Source organism: Pelodiscus sinensis, chromosome 3, assembly GCF_052426305.1.
Source record: "Pelodiscus sinensis isolate ZL-2025 chromosome 3, ASM5242630v1, whole genome shotgun sequence".
NCBI lineage: Eukaryota > Metazoa > Chordata > Testudines > Trionychidae > Pelodiscus > Pelodiscus sinensis.
Genome location: NC_143054.1, coordinates 109,558,792 through 109,583,972, shown reverse-complemented (window position 1 = coordinate 109,583,972; position 25,181 = coordinate 109,558,792). Strand labels below are relative to the sequence as shown.

Sequence of the window (25,181 nt, the reverse complement as noted above, 5' to 3'; positions counted from 1 at the left end):
CACACATGATATTTAAAAGAGATACTTAACAGCGAGAAGGCTGCCTTTCACCAGACTGATTGGAAAACCTTGGTACAAATAGCACCATGATATGCAACCTAGCAGTAACTGATGCTTTGCTTTAACAGGAAAGAGATTGTGATTAACCACATAAAAGGAGGAGTTTGTACATATGAAATTCATACTAAAAAAGTATTATTAATCCATGTGCCGTGGTTTATACACTAGCTTGAAAAATCAAACACCACACACATATGTAGATGGTATCAGGTATAAATAAAGCTGAATTTATCATATTTTGTGAAATATGAAATCAAACCTGTCCAATAATTGACCCAATTCTCTACTACCTTGTACTTTGTGTAAATATTTATGCTTGTGCAAAGTGAGTCTTCAGAAAATGCCTACATGGCAACAACAAAGCACAATAAAGGGCTGTGCTTTGTAAAGTATTTTAACATATAGTACCTATCTTTAAAATGGGGAACAAGGAAGACCTGGGAAATTATAGACCAGTAAATTTAATTTCAATATGTGGCAAGATATTGGAGAAAATTACTAAAAAAGCAATCTGTAAGTACCTAGAGGATCATAGGATTATAAGGAAAAGTAAACGTGGATATGCCAAGAGCCAGTTATGCTAAACCAACTTAATTTCCTTCTTTGAAAGGATTACTGGCCTAGTGAATAGAGGAGTGTGACGGACCCAGCGGGGTCCGCACTGGCCCCGGGGGGAGAGTTACCCCACCCCCGGGCGCGGAAAAGGACGCCGCGGCCGGAAGCGGAGGGGCCGATCCCGACCGGCCGGTGAGAGAGAGCTGGACAAGCCCGTGGCGGGGTAGGCGGGGCCTGACCAGGGCTGCGGGGATGCGCCTCGCACTAGGGGGCGGAGCCACAGGCGTGCGCTGGGGCGAGCCTAGAGAGGAAGACAGAAGGGGGGCAGAGCTAACCCCCTGACATCACTCCCCAGGTGCCTTGAAAAATGGCCGGAGTATGCCGGCAGCGGGGGGACAGAGAGGTGGCCACACTGGCTTCCAGGAGCACCAAGCCTCCCGCCCCCCCGGGCGAAGAAGGACGGCTCCAGCGGACTCCGGATCCTGGGTGGACAGACCCGGCGGCTCCGGCAGGGGAGTGACACAGCGGGTGTCCCGCTGGGAGAGCCTGAAGGCGGGGAGTGGAAGGAGCCCGAGGCAGGGCACTTCTGGCACCCGTGGGCAGGCGAATTTAGGGCCTCGGCCCCATCTGCCGTGGAGGGTGGCTCAATGACACCATACTCCACTTAGGGCCCCGGGCTGGGACCCGGAGGAGAGAGAGGGCCCAGGTCCCCCACTCCCCACACGCACGAAAGCATCCCAAGTAACCTAACCTCTTGCGATGAGAGCAGTGTGAGGACAGTGGTCACACCCCAGCCCTACGGACGCATAACCGCCCGTTGAAGGGGTGGGACAGGGGCAAGGACCCCAAGGCCCGTGATCGGGCTAAACCTCTAGCCCCGTTAGGGGTGATGTGGTGGAGGGTCCGCTGAACCCCCTTTGCCGGCTAGGGCAGAGGGGCGGTCGCACCCATCCATTCTACCGCAGGCAGACCCTGCTTAGGGATTCACTGGACAAACCCAAGGCTGTGGGTTCGCGGAGCCCTCCCCCCCACCTCCCAGGGGAAGAAGGGGAGCGGTGCTCACACCCGTAATCCCGCCACAAGGAGAAACAGTAAATATGATATAACTTGATTTTAGTAAGGCTTTTCACATAGTTCCACATTATATTTTCATAAGCAAACTAGGGAAATGTGCTCTAGATGAAATGACTATAAGGTAGGTACACAACTGGTTCAAAGGCTATATTAAAAGAACAGTTATCAAAAGTTTTTTTTTTTTAATCAAATCGGGAGGACATATCTAGTTGAGTTCTACAGGGGTCAGTCCTGGAGCCAGTACTACTCAACATTTTCATTAATGACTTGGATAACAGAATAGAGATTATGCTTATAAAAATTTCAGATGACACCAAGATGGGAGGGATGCAAGCACTTTAAAATTCAAAATGGGCCTTGACAAATTGCAGGGTTGGTGATTCAATAAAGGCAAATCCAAAGTATTGCAGTTAGAGGAGGAGAAAAACCAAATGCATAAACTACAAAATGGGCAATAACTGGTTAGGTGCTAGCACTGTTGGGGATGATGATGGATCACATATTGAATAGGAGTTGTCAATATGATGCAGCTGCAAAAAAGATGAATATGATTTTGAGGTGTAGTAACAAGAGTGTTATATTACCTAAGAAGTAGGAGGTAACTGCCCTAATCTACTCAGCATGGGGCTAAGGCCCTGGTTGGAATACTGTGTCTAGTTCTGGGCATCACACTTAAGGAAAGATGTAGACGAAGTTGAAAGAATCCAGACAGCAACAAAAATTATAAACGGTGTTCAACTGTTTGCCATGTCTACTGAAGGTAGGGCCAGAAATAATGTGTTTAATTTACAAAATAGGAGATTTAGGTTACACCAAGTAGTTCCCAAACTTTTCGGCATCATGTCCCCTTCTTGATTTTTGAGAAACCCTCACGTACCCCGCCCCCCAAAATAGCAGCAAAACTTGATGGACCGGCTCTTTCTTGGGGAGGGGGGGGAGGAAATTGATGGGACTGGGTCGTCTTGAGCCCTCCCTGGAATTTCTTCATGCCCATTCAGGGAGGGCACACCCCCCAGTTTGGGAACCTATGGTTACACCAGTGGTGGGCAACCTGTGGCCCATCAGGGTTCTATATGTGGCCTGAGAGACGTATTGTTTACTGTTGCCCACACACAGAGTTGCCAGATTCCACTGGTTTCCATTTGTGTGATATTTTGCATAACAGTATTACTGTAGTGACACACATGCAAAGCAAGGTGCATGCTGATTTCATACATCACTGACTGAGGGCAGTACATCTAATCAAAGCACTGCTATGGTTCAGTTGGCACACCCCACAAATTCTAGGTATGCAAGTACAGTTAGCAAAACTGCTATATCCCAGGAGATCGTCTTGGTTATGACAATCTTGCAGTCCACTGAGATGAAAGAGGGCAATCCACACACTTGCCTAAGTTGCCCATTGCTGGGTGAGATATTAGGACAAATTTTCTAACTATAAGGGTAGTTCAGCTCTTGAATAGGCTTCTAAGGGAGGTTGTGGAGTCCCCATCGTAGCAATCATTTGAAAATCAGTTGACAAACATGCGTCATGGATGTTGTAGGTTTATTTGGTTCTGCCATACTTCAGGGAAATAGACTTGAGGAGGTGTTGAGGTTCCTTACAGCACTACATTTCTATGACTCTACATGTGTTCTGTTTGTTCCTTTTGGGCCCTGATGATTTGCAGGTACATAGTCTTGTCCAAAGCAATTAACATTAACTGCATTAGCGTACTTTACAAATCACACCTTTTTAATGCACTTTGCCATGTAGACAAGCCCTAAAATGGTCACTTTTGTACTCCATCTACATAAGTATAAAACGTGCAAGACTATGGAGAATCAAGTGTTCTTGACTGTAGACTTTGATGGCACTTTTACCTGTTGGCTGTAACGGTTGATTTGAGATTGCGCTGCAGGAGACAATTCTATATCATCAGCACCATAAACCTTCTGAGCAATAATCCTTATTTTTTCAATAATAGGAAGCTGTAGAAACAAAGAAAAGTGCAAAAAATATTAACAGAGGTCATTAAGGGAATCAGATACTCTGTACTGAGAGATTGTCCAAGCCTCTCAATCAGTTTCAGTCTAGATTTAGCAGGTGTCCTCTGCTAAATGGAGGGCCTTTGTAATGGAAAAAGTACTATACAGCATGAGTATGCAGGGTGGAAAATGGTTCTGGCTGATCTTCAGTTCTGGGAGGATGGAAGCCATAGATGATTTGTGCAGCCCCCAAACCAGGCAATAATAGCCAGACAGAGGGCACAGCCTCTGATTCCCCTTCCCTCTGGCAGAAATCCCAAAATAGTGGGGACTGGAATATCATCTCAGAAGGGATCCCGGGGTGCAAGGGAGTCTCACAAACAAAATAATATAAATTTACTTTTCATTTGCAGGCCTCCAAGAAAAGAGAAAATTCTTGGCTTAGTTTTAAGAAGCAGGAGTTGACATGAGCCAAAAAGCTGCAGTGGATTATTGTGAACATTACTATGGTTGACTAGGATAGAGGGGAGACAAAGGGAGAATTAAATCAGGACTTGGGGGGGGGGGGGGCTCTAAAATGTCTGTGTAAAACTGAAATGGGAGAGGGTAGGGCTCCCAACAACTATGTACTGGGGCTCCAAATAGACCTAATCACTACATAATTGTGTTTGATATCATGATTAACAAAAACTGCAATTAATACGACAGGACACTGAGTAGTAGTGAATGCTCTTCAGGAATAAAAAGGAACTTTAGACAGTAGTAGGGTACCATATAGTGGTCAATAATGTATTGACCAAAATTCTTTCAGACTCTCTCCTCTCCTGCTTTCCCTCCCACTTGTAAGCACTAATTTTGTAAAGCACCATGAAATCGTTGGAGGAAAGGTTTTATACCTAAAGCCTGGTGCAGATACAAAATTTGGATGCAGACACCCACTGATAAAATGCAGATATCCGCAAATTTATAGGGTTTTAGATACAAAATTTGTATCCACATCCACAAAAATGAGCTGCGGATATCCGCATCCACATCTGCGAATGAGGATAACCACAGATATAAAGTGGATACCCACAGATTTTCATAGTTCTAGTTATAGAAGCACAACTTATTCTTGAGTTGTATTTTAAAATCACGTTTAACTTGATAAGTGTCCAATTTTAAAAGTTTTACCATGAAACCTTCAGATCTCTTTTAAAGTAAGTACATGAAGAGGTGAAAACAGGTAAATAACAATAATTCAAAAAATGTAAAGAAGGTCCTGGTAACCTCTCATTTTCCCTAAGCTTTTAAAGCATAAATATTTTCACTCTCGGAGTCAAGAATTTAGTTCATGAATACTAGCACACAGAGCTTGTGTGCATCAGCTTTTGTTTCAGAGATCCAGTGTCCCTTTAAAGATATTACACTTACTATTACTTATATATCAATTGCACAAAAGGGGTTTGACTTCCCTGCTCCCCCCCCCAAGAGTCTGGTAAAATGGGGTCTAATGAAAACCATGCCACTGGATATCTTTTGAACATGAAGACTACCTGGCTAATGCAGTTTAATTGCATGGGATTATGTCACATTCTTGACTTCAGGCTTTCTAACAGATTCCAACCAGTTCAATAAAATTTAATAAAGGTTGGAGATAATGCATCATAAATATCCTAGCAACACTAAACTGAGTGGAATACTTCAGCTGGCATAGATAGCCATCATGAGACTAAACCTCTCCCATGACCATTATTATGATACTTTTATGTCAGCTGCAGTTATAAATACAGAGGAAAAAAATGCAAAATATCTCTGTTAACTGTCTTTTGGGTGCTGACTGGATGCAGCCAAGTAAACCACAGCACAAGAAAACATTCCACTGTCTACTGTCAATAAGCTGACTGTCAGAGAACAGAAAGCCTCCTGTTGCTTTTGTCTGGTTTTTAACTTTTTTTTAAAGCAGCAGAATGTGTTACAGTCACAATAAACTTCTCAAAAGGCAGTGCTGTTCATTTAGAGTCAAACTGTATTTGCTTTACAATATTGCAGACTATTTCTCCAGAAACAGGCCATTCCAAGACAATTCTTGTACTTATTCCTCAAGTGACCATATTTAAAATTTCTAAACAAAGGGCCTATTCCTGCCAGGTGTTGTCTACTACCAATGCTGATTACTTTAGTCAGGGCAGAGGGTGTCCTGCTGCTCCCAGAAGTTGCTCAAAAACTTGCAGGATTGAGTCCAAGCCTGTCAACGGAGTGGTATGAAATAAAACAGTATACTGCTTCGTAAGAATTTAGAGTACAGGCAGTCCCCGGGTTACATGAATCCGACTTACATCGGATCCCTACTTACAAATGGGGTGAGGCAACCCCGCACTAGCTGCCCCCCCCCCCCCCAGCAGACCGCCGAGACGCGCCGCGGTCCCGCTGCCCGCGTCCTCCGTGGCAAGAAAAACCGCTCCGCGTCTCCCTGGTCTGCAGGACTGAGGGAAGTGAGGTGTGGGAGAATAAAACTGAGCTCTGGAGAAATGTTTGGCTAGAGTTTCCCCTACAATATGTGCTAGTTCTGACTTACATACAAATTCAACTTAAGAACAAACCTACAGTCCCTATCTTGTACGTAACCCGGGGACTTCCTGTACTCCTCAAGCTTCTTTTTAAACTACTCTTGGGTAATGAAAATGCCCACATTTTTGAACATTTGGCCAGGAGGAAACAAACTACAAGAATGTGTGAGTGCAAATGGGAACTTTTACACACACTATTTTCAAAGGTGGAAGAGGCTGTCATAAGACACGTACACACCAGTGGGGAGGCTAATGGCTGTGGGCTTGCATATATGCCTGAGCCTATTTTCAGAATGGCATAGAACTTAACTTGTGCACATCCAGTTTGGCCTAAGCACGGTCCTGGCAGGAGCAAACTAGGAGCTCTCTAATCAGCTCTGAGCTTGTTCTCACACACACTTTGCTTGAGTTTGAGGGGCACTGTACTGAGTGCAGGATACCCCTGTTTATCTAAAACAAATCTTCTAAAAAAGGAGTATACTATTTGGGCATCTCAAAAGATATTAGAGACCATGGCTATCTCTATTTAATGCCAGTTCAGACTTTGGAACTAGAAGTTTTCCTCCATGACTTATATTCTAAATAGACTAGCTAAACAATTGAATGTAATGTTTTTAACTATTATCTAAATAGAAACCACAAGATACAGTGCATGATGAATACACTTGATTCAATTAAAACAACAAAAAACAGTATTTGTCTAGATTGAAGTTCTACTAATTGAAGTCAGTTTTCACTGATTTACCACAGCAGCAAGCAGGATGTCTGCATAACATGTTAATAGTTCATTATTTTCCTTGTATTTGCTTTTTAAGAAGGCTTTGTTGAGAAAATAATGACACTAAGTTATCAAATGCTTTATTACTAAATTCCTGTAACTCCAATAGGGTCACTAAGTAATATCTACAAACACCTGGCCATTCAGAGAAACAATGATAGCCAAAACTGTTTTTTCATAACAAAGGCTTTAGGCTATGAACTTTGCCAGTTAAAATTAGAATTAACACCGAATTTCTTGTTTCTCTTCCATACTGAAATGATTGCAGAAAATCCAGCAAGACAGAATTTTCTAAGTGGAGAGGACTAGTCAGAAGAAACTGGATGCATCCTATGTTGCAAGAACTCTGGTGAACAAGAGGCACCAAATCAGGGAAAGGATATTGAGAGGGCATTGTTAAGAGAATTCTAAGAGGCAAACAGAATTTTAAACAGCGGTAAGGAGCAATAATAGTCAGAGATGCTATGGCAATTCAACAGAAGTTGAGAGCATTCAGCATATTGCAGTGTAGGAGCCAGTACTTTTAATGATGTTAGCAACAACATTCATAGGGCTAGCTCTTGTAACTGATGGGTGTAGGGATCCACATTTACCAAACCAAGTTATAATAATCAGTGTCATTCAAAGAAATCTAGATCTCATTACCTTTGCTAGTGAGCTAGGCTTGAAAAATTTCCCAACACCTACTAGCCCAAGGATTAAACAATTAGCCAGGGCTGCTATGTGCCCTCTGTCCCACCAGCATGTCACTCCAAAAGAATATCACAGCTTGGTACTACTTATTACTAGGGGCCTACAAAATTCAGCCATGAAAAACATATCACGGACTGTGAAATCTGGATTTTTCTGTGCTTTTACCATGTACTATACAGATTTCATGTGGAAGAACAGCATTTTCCAAATTGGGAGTTTTGACACAAAAAGGAGTTGTGGTGAGGGAGGAGGGGAGTGTCACAAGATTATTTTAGTGAGGTTGCGGTATTGCAATCCTTACTCCTGAGTTGCTTGCAGCTGGAGAGTGGTGGTTGCTGGCAGGATGGCCAGATCTGAAGGCAACACTCTGCCCGCCACAGCACAGAAGTAAAGGTGGTAATTCCATAGCATGCCAGCCTTACTTCTGCAGTCTTCCTTCAGAGGTGGCTGGTTGGTGATGGCTGCTGACTGAGACCCGACTCTGCAGGCAGCAGTGCAGAAGTAAGGGTGGCAGTACCATGCCATGCAGTACCATACCATGCCATCTTACTTCCATGCTGCTAATGGTGGCAGCTCTGCCTTCAGAACTGGGCTCCTGCAGCTATTGCTTTCCAGCTGCCCAGCTCTGAAGGCAGCTGTGCAGAAGCAGGGCCTCTGATGGGGTAGGGCGGGTACATCTGAGTGGTGGGAAAGAGAGAGAGAGGAAGGGAAGGGCGACAAAGAACGCAGTTGCCCCGGGGCCTGGTGATTTAAAAGCGCCTGAGGCTCTGGGCAGCTATCACAGCAGTAGGAGTAGCCAGAGCCCCAGGCCCTGTACAGTACAGTCTGAGCAGTACTGTGGGCTGAGTGGGGGGAGGCTAACCCCTTCCTTCAGCCCCACCACTTCTGTCCAATGACCACCCCACACACACTTTGTCCAGGACCCAGCGAAGTCTGTTGCCAGCCCTGCGCAGAAGGATAGCAGAACCGCAATTCACCTATAATAACGTTGCAACCCCCTCTACAATTATAGCACCATATTTCAGATTTAAATAGCCAAAATAATTGAATTTACTATTTTTAAAACCCTATTACTGTGAAATTGACCAAATGGACTGTGAATTTGGCAGAGCCATACTTATTATTTAATGTATTTAATTTTAACATTGTCACCATACTTTCTATTCAGAAATGTAATTTACAGTAGCTCTCACTCATAATAGACTCTTACATCCTGGTTTTACTCATCGACTCCCCACTTGCTTTCTTATAATAGTAGATCATAGGCTATATTTTTCTGAGTTGTTTCCAGTGTACTTCCCCTTTTCTTTCTCTCTCCTTCTACTACTCGGATGTTCTCTCTTCACATTTTTCATCTTTTTTCTTCTCATCAAAAACTTCGACGCTCACCCCTTTCAATATTGTATACTTAATCGTATTAGTCTCTCACCAATCCACAAGCTCATCCAATCAATCCTATCCTCTTATGTGTAATACCTGGAAATGTCACCAGATATCAGTGAGCCAGAGTTAAATCTATTATTTAAAGATGAATATTAAGGGGGAAAAGGAGAAGGAAATGTGTTCCAGGGCAACTTCAAGGTGAGAATTCAACTCCCTACCTTACCTGATAGGAAAAATAAAGATAGTAATATTCTTACCAGGGTGTCGACTCTGCTCAGAAACCCCACCTTTGTCTCAGGTACTGGCCAACAGATTTGAAGTCTATTCAACCTCACTGGCTCCTGGAAGAAGGATAATTCTCTCCCTCTCCCCCCGCTGCATCCAACCTTAAAGACTGCCTAGGCAGTTTAGTTTTTAAATCCTCTCCCTCAGCACCTTTCCCAAATAGCATCAGAGTCAAATCCAACATTGTTGAATAGCTTGAGTGAAAACTGACAAGACTCTAGTCAATCTTCACTCTGCGGAACTTGGCAAAGGTAGGAGCAGCAGCAGAAACACAGGAGTTATTTGGATTAGATTTAAGAAAACAGCACTGCATTGATTCATTCTTGCATCATGTTTGAAAGGCTCTCTTCACAAGTATAAGGGATAGAGATTTCAGGATATTTTATCTTTAAGTTTTTATTTTGCAGAAAGTGATGGTGCTCACACCTGGAAGTTTTCTAAACACCCCTGTTGGGTATGTCCATGCTGTTGGGCCTTTGATTCTTCTTTACGTTTTATAGTTCACACACTTTAAACATTCTGTCACAGCCCAGTTGTATATTGATAATATGTTGACTTGGTTTATTGTTCTGCGATGAGAACAACTCCCTGGATTTGTTATTTTGTTATGTGGCTTATATTTAAAAAAATTCTTAAAATAGCCTAGTGCTTGGAATTGATGCTTTTTAAACTTATACATGCACTCAAAATATAATAAATAATAATCTCTGAACTAAATGAAACCATCTTTATACATCCCTCTCATTTCATATCAGGAACACTTCTAAGCAAAAACACATGACTATAGTATGGTTGAAGGTGTTGTGGGGTGATAGAGTACCATGCTAAAATAACAGCTGATCGAATTTTTAAGCTTTTATTTCTTTGCGTTTTTTTCCTTACACTTAAATATGTTTTTTATTCCATTTGTATATTCTGGTTGACCAGATGATTCCCAAGCCCTTGTACATGCTTTCTCTGTTGGCATAGGATAGATTTTTGTTTTTTAATTTGTGGAAAAGCTCATATCTAGTTGAGTTAAACAGTTCATGAAACAACACCTAAGCCCATGGCCTTGGAGATTTATTTTCATCTCCCCAACATTCAAGCCCCAGCTGTGCCAAAAAATTGCTTCACACAAAGAATAGGGAAAATATTTAATAAAAACAAATATAAAACGGCCGAGCTGTCAAGAGCCTACCCCAAAAAAAGCAAGAGGGATGGGAACAAAGAATTTCCAACCTCAGAACTTTTGATTTGGTGCAAAACACATCCAGATTCTCACTGAATCTCTTGAGGGAGACAGGGGTTTATATAACAGTATGGGAATAGGCTTTTTTTTTTTCTCCCAGTGTGGCTATGTTGATAGTTGGTTCTTTGATCAAATGGGTGGAAGAGAAAACAGCATTTTAAAGTGAGTGAAAAATTGTCATAAGTCAAGGGTTGGGAGGTTTTTCAACAACGGGACAAATGGAATATTATTATTAATTTCTTTTGTAATAGCATCGGACGACCCTTTCAGGGTTTGGTGTCTCTTCTGTATAGCATAAAACCCTCTCTAAACATTCCCTGTCTCCCTTACATTAGGACTTGGACAAAAAGAAACAAGAGACAAAACAGACAAATGGAAGGATACAGTGACCTTGGAATCATAGTTCCCTCTAATGTGCATGACTGTGGGACAAGAATTTGAGTCCCACTTACCTCCTCAGCAGGGCTGCACAGTGGCTGCTCAGCTGCTCTGGGTTGGGATCATGTGGGGAGCAGCTGCTTCACCCTGGGAGCAGCTGGGCAGCCATCACACAGCCCTAACCCTAGCTTCAGCCTCTCTCCAGGGCTGGAAATATGGCCAAGGTAGACTGTAGTGACTGTTCTGGCAGTTGGGGCCAGAGCCATTACATGGTGGGCAGTGATGGCTGCTCTGGCGATGGCTGCCCCTGCTCTGAGCCCACGCCCAGGGCACCATAGCCAGAGAGTGAGGGGCAACTAGGCATGTGTGTTGCTGGGCAAAGGGGGTGGGGAAACTACTGGGTTGGTGGGCAGCATGGCAGGACATGCTGGAAGCACAGGGTGAGGATTGGGGGGCACAACTGGGAGGAAAGCACAGAGGTTGGGATGAAGTGGACACTGTGCAGAAGTTAGGAGCAAAGGGGGCACAATGCAGATTAGTGGTAAAGGGTGCACAGGATGGGGATGTATGAGCTGGGGAACCCATGGATGCAGGAATGGTGGGAGCGACCCTGGGTGCCACGCTGGGTGGGTGCAGGGTTATATATAAATTTTTGTTATTAACTGATGGGTGCCACAGTGGCACACATCAGAAAAAGAGCACATGACATCAATACTGGTGCACAAGACAAAACTCATTCCACTCTCATATGGAAAATCTTAGAGGGAACACTGTTTGGAATAGCGGGGCTGTCTCTGAAGATATTAAAAAAGAGTGTTCATTCAACTCCAACTCCCTCTTCCCCCCAGCTATCTACCTCTTCCATTCAGTTTTCAGAATGAAAAAATACAACCATGTCACTCTAAAGGAAAGCATCAGGAATACTTCATTCCGTGTCCCCTTTACTATTTATCCCTAGTCCCAGTTTCTTTAATATACTTTCAAACCAGGATCCCATAAACCTAACTCTTTTAATAACAACTGTTTTTTTCTCCCCTGCTGAAGTCTTACTGCTTTTCTGTCCCTCTTCTTTATGCCGCTCTTATTGGTCTAGATCAGTGATTTTCAACCATTTTTCATTTGTGGATCTCTAAAATATTTCATATGGCTCCATGGATCCCTTTGTAAATCTTAGGAATAGTCTGCAGACCCCCAGTTGTCCATGGATAACAGGCTGAAAACCACTTTTCTAAGCTTCTGCTTTCCCTCCCATTTCCTCTCCTACACACTTTCAATGTACACACTCTTTTGTCTCCCCTCCTCTGTTACTCCAACTCATTCTTATTCTCTGCTGTTTTCTGAGGCTTGAAGGTGCAGACTGAAGAGGAGACAAAGAATGCAGAGCTACTGCCTGGGGTCTTTGCATTGTTTGATGCTTTACTGAGCTCCTCCCTAGTGGCTGTCATCAGCTCTCTTTCACTTGAAATTAGATAGGCAGAACGGGCATCAACATGTGTGCTGAGCAGCCACAGGAGCATAAAATTGCTAGAGCAGTGAAAGTCCTGGCTCAGTTTGAACACCATTGCTGAAGGTGCTAATGGCTTTGAATAGTCACTAAAGGCACATCTACACGGCACCCTAAACTCAAAATAAGACACGCAAATTGCGTATCTTATTTCGAATCTATTTCGAAATAGCTTATTTTGAATTTTGGCATGTCTACACAGCGCCAAATTTTGAAATAATGCACTATTTCGAGCCATCCCTCAATCCTTATGCAATGAGGTTTACTGGGATGGTGAAACAGCACACCCGTTATTTCGAAAAATATTTTGAAATAATGGGTGGCTTGTGTAGACATGGGGTAGTTATTTTGGGATACCGGAGGTATCCTGAAATAGCTGTGCAGTGTAGATGTATCCTAAGAGCGGTTGCCCTTTTGCTTGATTTCACAGGAAAGCCCTGATTCTGATAAAGGCGTTCTGAGTTCTGCCAATGCTGGTCTTTGGAAAGGTTCCAAAATACCTTTGTGCTTGACTCTACACCACATTTGTGACATATGGATGTCATGCTAACATGGGAAGCTGACAAAAATATTGGAAAAAATAGAAGTAATCTGGAAAGTCTGAAATGCCAAAGAAACTCTTTCCCTTCCTTCTCCTATGATTTCCTGCTTCTCCCCCTCCGCCTGCCCTCTGTCAATTTAGCTTACTTTTGTAGCATAAGTTTGCAAATACAGAGGACTCAATCCTGAATCTTCTAATTAGTCAAAACAAAGGGGCAGTATGAGAACCAAGATACTTCACTGGGTATGCACTACTGCAGCAAGTTACCTCTCTTTTGGTTCTGATTTTTGAAAAGGAGCAATTTAATTATTGAAGCCATGAAAATTTTGGAATGGGATACACATGCTTCCATCCCCCTCTTCTACCTTCATAACCCAGGTTATCTAAGCTTATGTTAATAGGTCGTTGAGATATAAAGTGTTAACTAGTTAACCAGTTACCTGGTAATCATTAGCCTTACTGGCATGCTTACTAGGTAACTGGTTAACTGGCAGCTTGGCCTAGTTAAAGCAGGCCCCACCTATGGCGTGGAGGACTCTTGTCCAGCCTGTGGGAGCAACTCCCCCATTTGTGGTAGGGTGGGCTCAGCCCACCCTGTCCAGAGCAACTTGTGGCATAGTGGGCCCAGCCAGGTTGGAGCAGTGTCCTGCACGTAGGATCCTGGTGAACCGGTTACACATACTGTTTAAATGGTTAACTTTTAAATAGGATTTTACTTCCTTAATTGCTCAGTCAGTTTATTGTGAATAATAGTTTTCTGTTGTAATTTAAAGACTCTTGCTTCAAGAAAAGCAAACCCAGAAAGGAAGTCTACACTGATAAGAATTGAAATTCTGATATTTTCCATATGTGTCAAATATATTTTCTCTAAAAAACCACAATGAAATACAGATTACTTTGTATGTAAAGAGTTCAGACGGTCTTTGAGCCTCCTTATTCTCCAACTACCATCCTCCCCCAAAAAGACAAGAAAAAACACTCAAACAACAAAATAAAATCGGTAAATATATGCAGCAAGAGCAAACTTTGTCTTCTTAAAATTCACATGCTAATAAAAGATTTCTTACAACTACAACTACCGCTGGCAATATTTTAATCAAAGTTATGGCTCTTCAAAGCTTATCATATAAAATCTCAGCCTAACTATTTTTTTCCTTTTTTGGGTGTGCGATTTTGGATATTACATATACCTCTCCTGACACTTAATGTGACAGACTTTCTGGGAAACTTGTGTAGGCTGTTCCTTGTCCTAGACACCAGATATGTTGATGTTCACATCTCCTTTTTAGCCCTAGGACCTTATTCCAAAATACACCCCTCCTACCCCAGTTCGAATTTATAAAAGTGATGCATCCATACTACCAAGACCATTATTTCAAAATAACGGGTGGTGGAATTCCAACTCTGTAATCCTGCTTTTCACAAGGAGTAACGCTAATTCTGAAACAGTAATTTTGAAAAAACATTAGCATGGGTGCTCTGGTGACACTAATTTGAACTTACTGGCATTTGCCTCAGAGTAATTTTGCATTAAGAGGGTGCTAAATGCTGGCTAAATCTAATGTTTAAAAAATAACCACTAGAGGGAAAAATCAAATTTAATGTAGTTTGTTTTATAAACAGGAATTAACTCAAGAGTTTGAAAATAATCCCTTATTTCACACATGCATATTACTATATTTAGATTGAGATACAACAGTGTAACTATGATTCTCAATTCATATAATCTTTTGACTATATGTGACATGACATATACCAGTTCATCTTGTCAAGATATTTCTTTTAATACATTGTGTATATTTCAAAACATGTGAAAACAGAGTTTCTTAGAAGACCTAAAGTTGTAAACATGATGTGAAGCAACACACATTTCAACAGGCTGCTTGGAAAAAAATCCAGAGGAATCAAGTTCAGCTGATTTGGAGTAGTCTCCTAATTTGAAACACAAAAAAACTTTTCTTTTGCTGCATAAGCTAAGAGGGAAAAACAATCTAAGAATCAGATTCAAAGTTCTTTTTTTTTTTTTTTTTTTAAACCAAGACTCAGGGCAACATTTGGAAACAATGTTAAGATGTTAAAAGAATCTATCCTGGGACTTTTAAAGATCAACTTTTAAACTCTCTGAAAACAACCTGACTTGTTGGGAGTCGTCATGACTTTGTGCATATCTAAAAGTAATCCAGAACAATAGTAATCAATGAACATCTACAGACTAAACAGATGAAGATGGAATCTGGAGGAGGAAGAGATGAATAAAGAGGTTTCTGCAATATTCTCACTCGTCCCTACACCCTGTTCCCAGGTAGCCCTGTTGGCAATCTCTTGTGAATTTCACAGATGATAGCCTTTCATGAAATGAGAGCCAGTTATCACTGGTAGATATACTGGCGACTAATGAGATTGATCTGGGATCCATAGATCTTGTCACAACTGAAGCAGCCATTTTCCAATGGAAGGGGCAGAGTTCAGCTGGAGCATGTTCCAATGCCTTCCAATAAAAATGAAACAAAACCAGAACACTCATTGAGTTTGGCAGTCTGTGGATAGGACTGGAACATGAAAAAAAACTCAACTAACCCTCTCATCTGAGTTCCTTTAGGACAAGGTTGAGGCAGAAAGAAAGTGAAAATCCCCTCCCCCCATTAGGTGGGAGGCCTCACGGCTCTTGGTTTCCTCTCCCTCTTCCTCCCCCCCCAAAAGGGGAGAAGCCTTGTGGTTCTGAAGGCATAGGGAAATTGTAGGGAGGGGCTGTGGGATACAGATTGTCACTCTGTCGTCTCAGAGGAAAAGTTTTTTTTATATAGAGAGATATCTTTGGGACAGTTACCATAAGGAATCTGTTCTTCTTCTGAGCAGAAGAATTCAGTGCCCAGCACTGCCACACTAAAATTGCCCTGTGTTCAGATATCCTTTTCCCATTCCATTAAGGAGATTATAAAGTTACTGGTTGGCCCATTTACAGACCCTTGCCCTCTCTGAGATACCTGTGGACAAATAGTAGTGGAAAAAAAAAAATCAAAATATGATTGCAGGGGAGGGGTGTGTGTATCAGGAAAACAAAAACTGAGGCATAGACTCAAGAGAAACGAGTCAAAGAAAGTCCTTCTCCTGCTTCCACCATCAGAAATAGAGGAGAGTACTATGGATTCTTCAAGTAATGTGACTAGAACTGGGCAATTTTGGGGGGCAAATAGTAAATTTGTTGAAAAATGAATCTTTGAGAACCCTTGAAACTTGCAAATGTGTATCAATTCACCAAATACTTTTATCTAGAGAAAAAAACGATTTTTTTTTAAAAAAAATGTCAAAACAAAACATTTTGGAAATGAACCATTTCAAACACGTCATTTCAAATCACCCTTTCATTTAGAAAATGTCATTCCAGACAGGCATTTAAACATTCCCTAGTACTAAATAAAATGTTGGGTTTTTTTTATTTCTGCAAGGAAAACTAGGAGGAATGGGGGGGTGGGGGGGGGGGGGGACGGGAGGGGGAGAGAAATCAATTTTGGTTTAAAGGCAACAGATTGTTTTAATTTTTCAGATCATACACTGAACCAAATAAATAAATTATTTGCTCAGCTTTAAGTATGATCATGCCGAATCATTACAGGTAAGATGGGAAGCAACACTTAAGAGTTAAGTAACACTGCCTGACACTTCCCATTATGTGATCTCATTTTCAGTTGCTTGTAATTCTGCCAAACTTCAACCATTCCAGATGAAATGTTCTACGCTGGGTATTTGCCATAGGCTGAAATTTTAGCAAAGTTTCAGCAGAAAAAATTCAGTCATTTGCAAAAATTAAATTAGGGAAAATACAATAGTTCTGATTGTCTTAGAAGTCTTACAAACATTTTTCTTGATAAGTTCTAGCATCTTCACATCTTCATCATTGAAACAGGGACTGAAATTTGGCAGGACTGGCAAGGGGTCAGCACAGAATCAGTTGCATTTTGCTGTACCTGTGAAAATCCATCCAGACATGGCCAAATTATAAGCCTATGAAAAACATTATTTGCACTAGTTCAGTAGAGACTTTTTAGTAAAATTCTTAGCAATATAATTCTCCAGATATTCTGTCTGCACTGAGAGTGTCCATCCTGGAGCTGTAGGGGCCTAAGTGGAATTTGCCTTCAATTCCTCCTCCTGGCAACATGGCGATGTTGGAACACAGGAAACTTTGCAAACAAGCAACTGAAACACAGTGACTTTCAAGGTCTCTAACTAGAGATGGGAATACAACCTAAATCTTGAGAAACTATGCTTCCCCTAAAGAAGGAAAGCAATACTTTAGGGAGCCACAGGTGAATGCATTTCAAACAGGAACACATTAAGAAAATGAAAGTTCACCTAAATGCAACAAAAAGTGTCCACTGAGTGGTGAGGCCTCATCAGAGGGGATATTTAAAGCTAAACAAGACAAAGCACTAGTAAATATGCAGTTGTGCAATGAGAATCCTGTACCGTCAGAAATACTCTCTTCAGTAACTGCTATTTTTAAAAAATCAGTACTGTCTGAGATTTTAAGGAAAGCGAGCACCTTCTTACAACTGATGTCTAAAAGCAACAATCATTAGATTTGTTCCAACATCCTCTTTGTTCTGCATCTGAAACTCTTGCAACATTTTTTCATGTTTTCTTTCTTTTTAATCATCTTACCTCCAAATTATACAGATATTTGAAACTGTTTTCCTGACTGGCAGCTCTTCTCACAGCCTGAGCCAATTCCACAGCTCCTCTGCCACCAGCTGACCAGTGATTGCAGGGCACTGCATCAAATGCTCCAGCTTCTTTTGCAATCTCACAGACTAAATCAACTTCAGCATGGGAGTCAGTTCTGCCAACCAAACAGTTTTATGTCATTATTTTGTTTATTTGCTCTTATACAGCCTTATTTGTTAAGCACTGCTCTGTAATGATAGTTATGAACCAAATGATAGAAGTCTTAAAATTATTAAATGTTTATAAAACCCCCAACTGTCTCAAGTACACTGAAATAGAAAAGTTTCATAACAAATCACATACAATACCATTCTCTGTTTATGTGATTTGAAAGTCTCTAAGAGGGGCAGTTACAGACACTTTTAAACCTTTATACTCTTCAGGATGTATAAAAGGAAGTTTGAAGAATTTACTTTTTTCCCCCCTCTAAAATATCCTTTCTATAAGCCAAATGTATACTTTTTTTCTCTTGCCTTTAAAAGCTTCTCTCTTCATGACATTAGATAATTTAAAAAACAAATGAAAAGGAAGGTGCACTAAATCAGTGTTTCTCAACTTTTTTTTTTTATAAAGTATCCCCTTTTCAAAAAAAAAAAAAAAAATTATAATACCCCCAGTAGCTACAGTTTTCAGACACACAAAATGTATTTCTACCATTGCACCACATTTGTTTAAACAACTTAATTGGAGCCGAGTGGGCGATGAAATTTTTGGGTGTAAAAAGTACAAAAATAATAAAACACTGTAAAACCTAAAAGAAAAATTCAGTTTTCTCTAAATTTCAGTTGTGTTGATGTACCCCCAAGACTTCTCTCGAGTACCCGTAAGGGTACTCGTACCACTGGTTGAGAAACACTGCTCTAAATGAACCACTGAAAAACAAATTAGTGTTCTGAATTTAAAAAAAAAATTCAGGACTAAACAAGTATATTTAATTAGGTCACTACATCAGCAGAATCCTTGTAATTCTTTTAAATGGCATATGAAGTTAATATTGTTTGTGCTTCCTGGATTTCATCCATCTGTAAGTGATACTATATTTAACATACTATATGAGGTCAGGGATTAAATGATTATACCTAATGCAAAGCCAATAAGCTTGATCTTTGGGTCTACTTATATGAGTAAAGGATGGGTTGACTTACTTGAAGACATTTAAAGCAACCACAACAGGAACTCCAAAGAGTTGAGCAATCTGAATCTGTTTCTGTAGATTACAGCAGCCATCAGAAACCAGCTGGAGATTCTACATAATTAAACAAAAAACAGAATAGAAATGGCAATATGTGTCACATCTTTTCTAGCCAAAGAATTTTCCTAAATTACAACAGACATGGTTAGTTATAATTATTTTGATATTTATGGGTAACCTTTATAATAGACTTCAGACAAAACACTTTGACGTATCCTATTAATTCTAATTTTAGTAGCAGCAGCCACATTTATACAACTGAGCAGGATCTAAATCTTGTTTATTTGAGCATGCTGCCAGATTGCTCCCTTCTAGGACACAAGCAAGACAGAGATGCTGCTGACTGGCTGCTAATTAATAAACAAGATTCCAGAAAATATCTGTGGGCTGTTTGACATTGGCAGTGGTGTGGACTGCTCTCTTTCCCTGCCTGCCCTTCTAACTCATAGTTCATCCGAAGGAGTTGCACAGTAATGCAATCACTAAGACATTTGCTGCTGAAGCTTTCCATCAAGGACTGGTGCTATCTCATCTGATTCCTCCTAGGATCCTTTTTCACCACGCATCCAGATCCAGGGAGGACACTGGCAGGAAGAGATAGCCTTCTCATTCGCCTTCCACGCTCTATGCAGGGAGAGTTCACTCAAATCAAAATCCAGTGAGTGATGCCACTTAGACTGTGAGAGATAACACTAATGTGGGCATTCTAGTCATCCATTAAAGGCCCAGATCCCAAAATCCCAGAGAGGATAGTTGACAGGGATGCAAGCTGATAAAAGGGCCCATCCAACTCCCACTGAAGTGAACTGCAACTCCCACGGAATCAGTGGCAGGCCATCAGGCCCACAGAAGTATAGTTCATAAGACTCTCAAACCTATGACATTTAAAATATCAAACTAGTTCACCCACACAGCTCCCTCTCTCCCACACATGCAAACAAGCGAAGTCCAGGTGATTTACTCCTGTTGAGTTTCTCAGGTTGTTTTGGTTTTAGGCTTTAGAAAGGATGTATTCTGATTTTCCATGGAAAAGTACATTGGTATAGGAATTCTTTCATCATGCCATATAAGGAACAATATTAAAATATTTTATCTGTATTAATCTCTTCATTACTGAATCCACTGTGTAGAACTACTGTATGAGAGCTAGGTATTATTATAGGCCACACATAACATGGTAATGGCTTGTAGAAGTAAAGTTTTGGAATATTTCAGTATCCAAACACACGATCTTAGCCTTAAATAGGCTGAGTAGCAAAAAAGAAGTTACGCACTTTGTGCAGTAACGATTGTTCTTCGAGATGCGTGTCCCATGGGTGCTCCACTGTCCCGGCACTGCAGATCGGAGATCTTTTCTAGCCATAGTCTGCCGGACAACGCATGCATGAAGTACGGCTCATGGCTTTTCGCGCCATTTGAGCGTTGGTGGTCCTGCTCCCGCCAGTTCCTCCTGCCTCTTGCTCTGAAAGACACAAAGTAGAGAAAACTCCGAAGAGGGGAGGAGGGCGGGTCGTGGAGCACCCACGGGACACGCATCTCGAAGAACAATCGTTACTGCACAAGGTGCGTAACTTCTTTTTCTTCTTCGAGCAGTGTCCCGTGGGTGCTCCACTGTAGGTGAATGTACAGCAGTAGCTCGCGAATGAAGGAGGGTTCGGAGCTAGCATGCCGTAGCTGAGGATAACACCGCTGCCGCCACCACTGAATCAGGTATTAATAGATTAGGGATGGCGTAATGTGTAGCGAAGGTTAGGTTGGAAGACCACGTAGCAGCTCTGCAGATATCTATCAGGGGAACTCCCTTGAGGAATGCAGTGGACGTAGCGACCGCCCGAGTCGAGTGGGTCCTCAGGGTCGAAGGCAGTGGTTTCTTACGCAGTTTAAAACAGGTTCTTATGCATTGTACAATAGTGGAGGAGATGCGTTGAGCGGACAATGAGCGACCTTTAGAGCGGTCCACCATTGATATTAGTAACGGGTCCGCCACTCGAAAGGGTCTGGTTCTCTCAATATAGAAGGCGAGAGCCCGTCTGACGTCCAAAGTATGCAAGCGTGCGTGTTCTGGTGAAGCGTGTGGTTTGGGATGGAATATAGGAAGGATTATAGGCTCGTTGATGTGAAAACGAGAGATCACTTTGGGGCGAAAACGTGGTTGCGTTCGCAATATTACCGCTTGGTGTGTAAAAATTATATAAGGAGGAGAGGCTGATAGAGCAGCTAACTCACTCACTCTCCTCGTGGAAGTAATGGCCAACAAGAAAATGACCTTCATGGCCAGGTCATATAAAGTGCATGTCGCTAGCAGTTCGAAGGGTTGCCCGTCAGGGAATTCAGGACCATTTCGAGGTCCCAAGGATCCGCCGGTTGAGAATATTGTGGATACAAGTTGGACATTCCCTTCAAGAACCTTTTAGTTGTCGGATGGGAAAATACGGAACATCCGTCGACTGGCTGATGAAAGGCTGCTATTGTGGCGACATGAACTCTAATGGAAGTACTCTTGAGGTGTACCAGGTAGTCCAGGATACACTGCAGAGGTGTAGAGACTGGATTCAGATCCTTTTGGGAACACCATGATGAGAAGCGTGACCATTTTGAAAGGTAAGTAGTTCATGTAGATAATTTTCTACTGTTTAGTAAAACGTGCTTGACAGATTGTGAGCATAATACTTCTGACTGTTGGAACCAACTAGGTACCATGCCGTGAGTGCGAGATGGTTCACCTGCGGATGGAGAAGGGAGCGGTGACTTTGCGAGAGCAGATCGTGTCAAATTGGCAGAGGACACGGAGGATGTATCGACATGCGATAGAGGTATGGATACCACGTTTGCCTGGGCCAGGTTGGGGCTATTAGGATTACTGTGGCCCTTTCTCGAATAATTTTCTCCACCACCCTTGGAATCAGGGGTGTGGGTGGGAATGCATAAAGTAGGTGATGTCCCCAGTTGTATAGGAAAGCGTCGCCTTTTGAATTTCGCCCAATTCCCGCTCTCGAGCAATACTGAGGACATTTCGCATTGTGAGAAGTGGCAAAGAGGTCTACTAGCGGAAATCCCCATCGTTGAAATATCACCGAAAACACTGTGGGATGTAACTCCCACTCATGATTGAGAGAAAAATGCCTGCTGAGGGCGTCGGCCGTTACATTGTGGTGGCCCGGGAGATATTCTGCTATTAAAAAGACGTTGTGGTGATTGCACATGTTCCATAGACTAATCGCTTCTGCGCACAAGGAGTGGGACCTGGCCCCACCCTGCTTGTTTATGTAATAAACGGTTGTCATATTGTCTGTAAGGACTCGTATGACCTGTCCCCGAATGATGGGAAGGAAGTGTTGACATGCTTTGTACACTGCCCTGAGCTCCAGGAAGTTGATGTGCATCAACGATTCGTCTGGCGACCACAGGCCTTGTACTTGTTCGGGGCTGAGGTGTGCGCCCCATCCGATGAGTGACGCATCTGTTGTCAACTGCGCCGACGGCTGAGGGCGATGAAAGGGTACGCCCGACAACAGATTGTCTGGACTTATCCACCAAGCCAGTGATTTCTTGACATGGGTGGGAACTGTTATTGTCCTGTGGACATCGCGTACATTGGGGGGACAGATTCGTGCCATCCAATGTTGAAGGCATCGAAAATGTAACCGTGCGTGTTTTACCACATATGTTGTGGAGGCCATGTGTCCCATAAGCTGTAGGCACCGTAGTATGGGAACCGTTGGACTGATGAGTAAGATCTGGATCAAGTCCTGCATTGTCTGGAACCTTTCCATCGGTAATGATGCACGCTCGGTCATAGAGTCTAGACGAGCGCCTATGAACTGTATTGTTTGGTGTGGTTCCAATGATGACTGTGGAACATTGAGAATGAGACCCAGCTCCTGGAAAAGCGTGCGTGTTGTCTCTGTGGCATTGCGCGCTTCCTGTGACGATTGGGCTCTGATTAGGCAATCGTCGAGGTATGGAAAGATCATTATGTGTAGACGACGAAGATATGTGATCGCCACAGCCAGGGTCTTGGAGAAAACCCGTGGAGCCGACGAGAGACCGAACGGCAGGACCTTATATTGGAAATGGTCTGTACCGATTTGGAAGCGTAGGAATCGTCTGTGCGCCGGATGAATCGCAATGTGAAAGTATGCGTCTTGAAGATCGAGGGATGTGAACCAATCCCCGTTCTGAAGTGCTGGGATGATTGTAGTTAAGGTAACCATTCGAAACCGTTGTTTTCGTAAGAAACGGTTGAGGTCGCGAAGATCTAGTATTGGTCTCCATCCCCCTGATTTCTTTTCCGTTATGAAGTAGCGGGAATAAAAACCTCTGCCTTGAACTCGTCCGGAACAGGCTCTATTGCTCCGACGACGAGTAGACGGGTAACTTCTTGCCTGAGCAAGAGCTCGTGAGATGGGTCCCTGAAAAGGGATGGGGCGGGGGGGATGGGTGGGGTAGCGACGTGAATGGGATGGTGTAACCGAGACGAATTGTCTGAAGGACCCATTTGTCGGTGGTGATGTAGGCCCATCGATGGAGGTATGGCCTCAGACGGTGGTGAAATATTGCCTTCGTAGCACTCAGAATGGTATTGATAGGAATGGTTCTCAACCCCTCGAGTGACGCGTCAAACTTGCTGTCTGGTACCCTGCTGGGAAGTTGCTTTGGGCGGCGGGCATCTCAGCTGTTGCCGCTGTCTACCTCTTTGTTGGTCTTGAGGCCTATACTGAGATTGTCGTAGGGGGGGCCTCTGCCTCTGGTAGGGGGTATACCGCTTTCAACGATATGGAGGAGTGTACATGCCCAGTGTTATTAAAGTGGTTCTGGAGTCCTTCCCCGAGTGCAGAAGTTGGTCAGTCTTATCAGAAAAGAGGTTCTGCCTGTCAAAGGGTAGGTCCTCGACCTTCGAGAACAGATCTTTGGGAGCAGAGGACTGTTGCAGCCAGGATGCTCTGCGCATAGCGACTGATGTAGCAGTCGTGCGTGCTGCAGCATCAGCTGTATCCAGGGCAATATGTAAGGCCGTTCCAGAGGCTGCATAGCCCTCTTGTATAACAGCCTTTAAAATGTCTCGTTTCACTTCTGGAAGATGTTGAAGCAGTGGTACAAGCTTGGCGTAGTTGTCAAAGTTGTGATTCGCCAACAATGCAGAATAATTGGCCATTCGTAAAGTGAGTGTTGCCGAGGAGTAAACATTACGTCCGAATAAATCGAGACTCTTACTATCTCTGTCTGCGGCAGTAGGCTTGTGTTGCGGCATCTTTGCCTTTTGCTGTACTGCATCCACAACCAAGGAGTTAGGCTGTGGATGGGTGAAGAGAAATTCCATCCCTTTAGCAGGGACAAAATACTTTTTATCTGTCTTCTTATTCGTCGGCGGGGCGGATGCCGGCAACTGCCAAATATCATCCGCAATTTCAAGAATGGCCGCGTCCAGTGGCAACGAAATCTTGGGCTGGTGAGTGTGTTTGATATTACGGAGGAGATGGTGTTGTTTTTGTTCCACGTCACCCAGCTGTACGTTTTGACTCTCCGCCACTCTTTTAAACAACTCCTGAAACTGGCGTAGGTTGTCAGATGGTGAGGTGTCTCCTTGAAAAACTGCATCGTCCGGAGACGATGAAGAATGATGCATGGGTGATTGATCAGGTTAGGGATCCCGAACGGGAAGAGGTTGTCCGGTGTGAGAAGGAAACCCGGAGGGAGTTGGTGGCCTTGAAGGGGCAGAGGAAGCATGGTGCCTTTGAGCGAGAGAGGTTTGTGTAGACCGGTGCTGATGAGAGGATCACCTATGATGATAGTAGGGCGACGTGGAACGACGGGGTCTCCTGCAATATCTGGAATGGGTTGAAAACACTGGCGATCTTGATGATCGTGATCTCCCTCTGTAATATGTCCTGCGACTGGGTGAGCGATCATGGTGGTAGGAGTGACCGGAACGTGGCGAGATTTGGCCGGTATGAGAGTATTCAGAGTACGGCGGAGATGGTGAACGTACTTCAGGAGAGAACTCAGGACTTGGTGATAAAGAAGATAATCTCTTGGATGAATGGGCCGGTGGTGCCAGCAACTGTTCCGGTGGAGAGGAAGTCGGAGTGGAAAGCACAGAGTGAGGGATTATCTCCACTGGCATTGGAGGAATCCGTACCGAGCTGGTCCGTGTCGTCGTAGTTGATTGTCTCGGTACCGATGATTGCCTCAGTTCCGGGGATCGTCTCAAAGGAGAAGGCAGTCACGGTGCTGGTGGACGTCCTTCTGAGGGAAGCCTGTGGTG

The 25,181-nt window shown here is 43.1% G+C and overlaps 1 protein-coding gene across 4 annotated transcripts in view; it reads right to left on the bottom strand.

The window, feature by feature from the left end:
* MTHFD1L (methylenetetrahydrofolate dehydrogenase (NADP+ dependent) 1 like) overlaps nucleotides 1-25,181 on the bottom strand; it is a 266,470-nt gene that overhangs the window by 79,991 nt on the left and 161,298 nt on the right. For all 4 annotated transcript variants that reach the window (XM_089777293.1, XM_075924433.2, XM_075924434.2 and 1 more), the window contains 3 exons: nucleotides 18,870-18,970; nucleotides 17,662-17,839; nucleotides 3,553-3,660 (listed from right to left, as the gene is read on the bottom strand). In XM_089777293.1, the coding sequence (XP_089633419.1) occupies nucleotides 3,553-3,660; nucleotides 17,662-17,839; nucleotides 18,870-18,970 (387 nt within the window). The remainder of the gene's footprint in view (nucleotides 1-3,552; nucleotides 3,661-17,661; nucleotides 17,840-18,869; nucleotides 18,971-25,181) is intronic.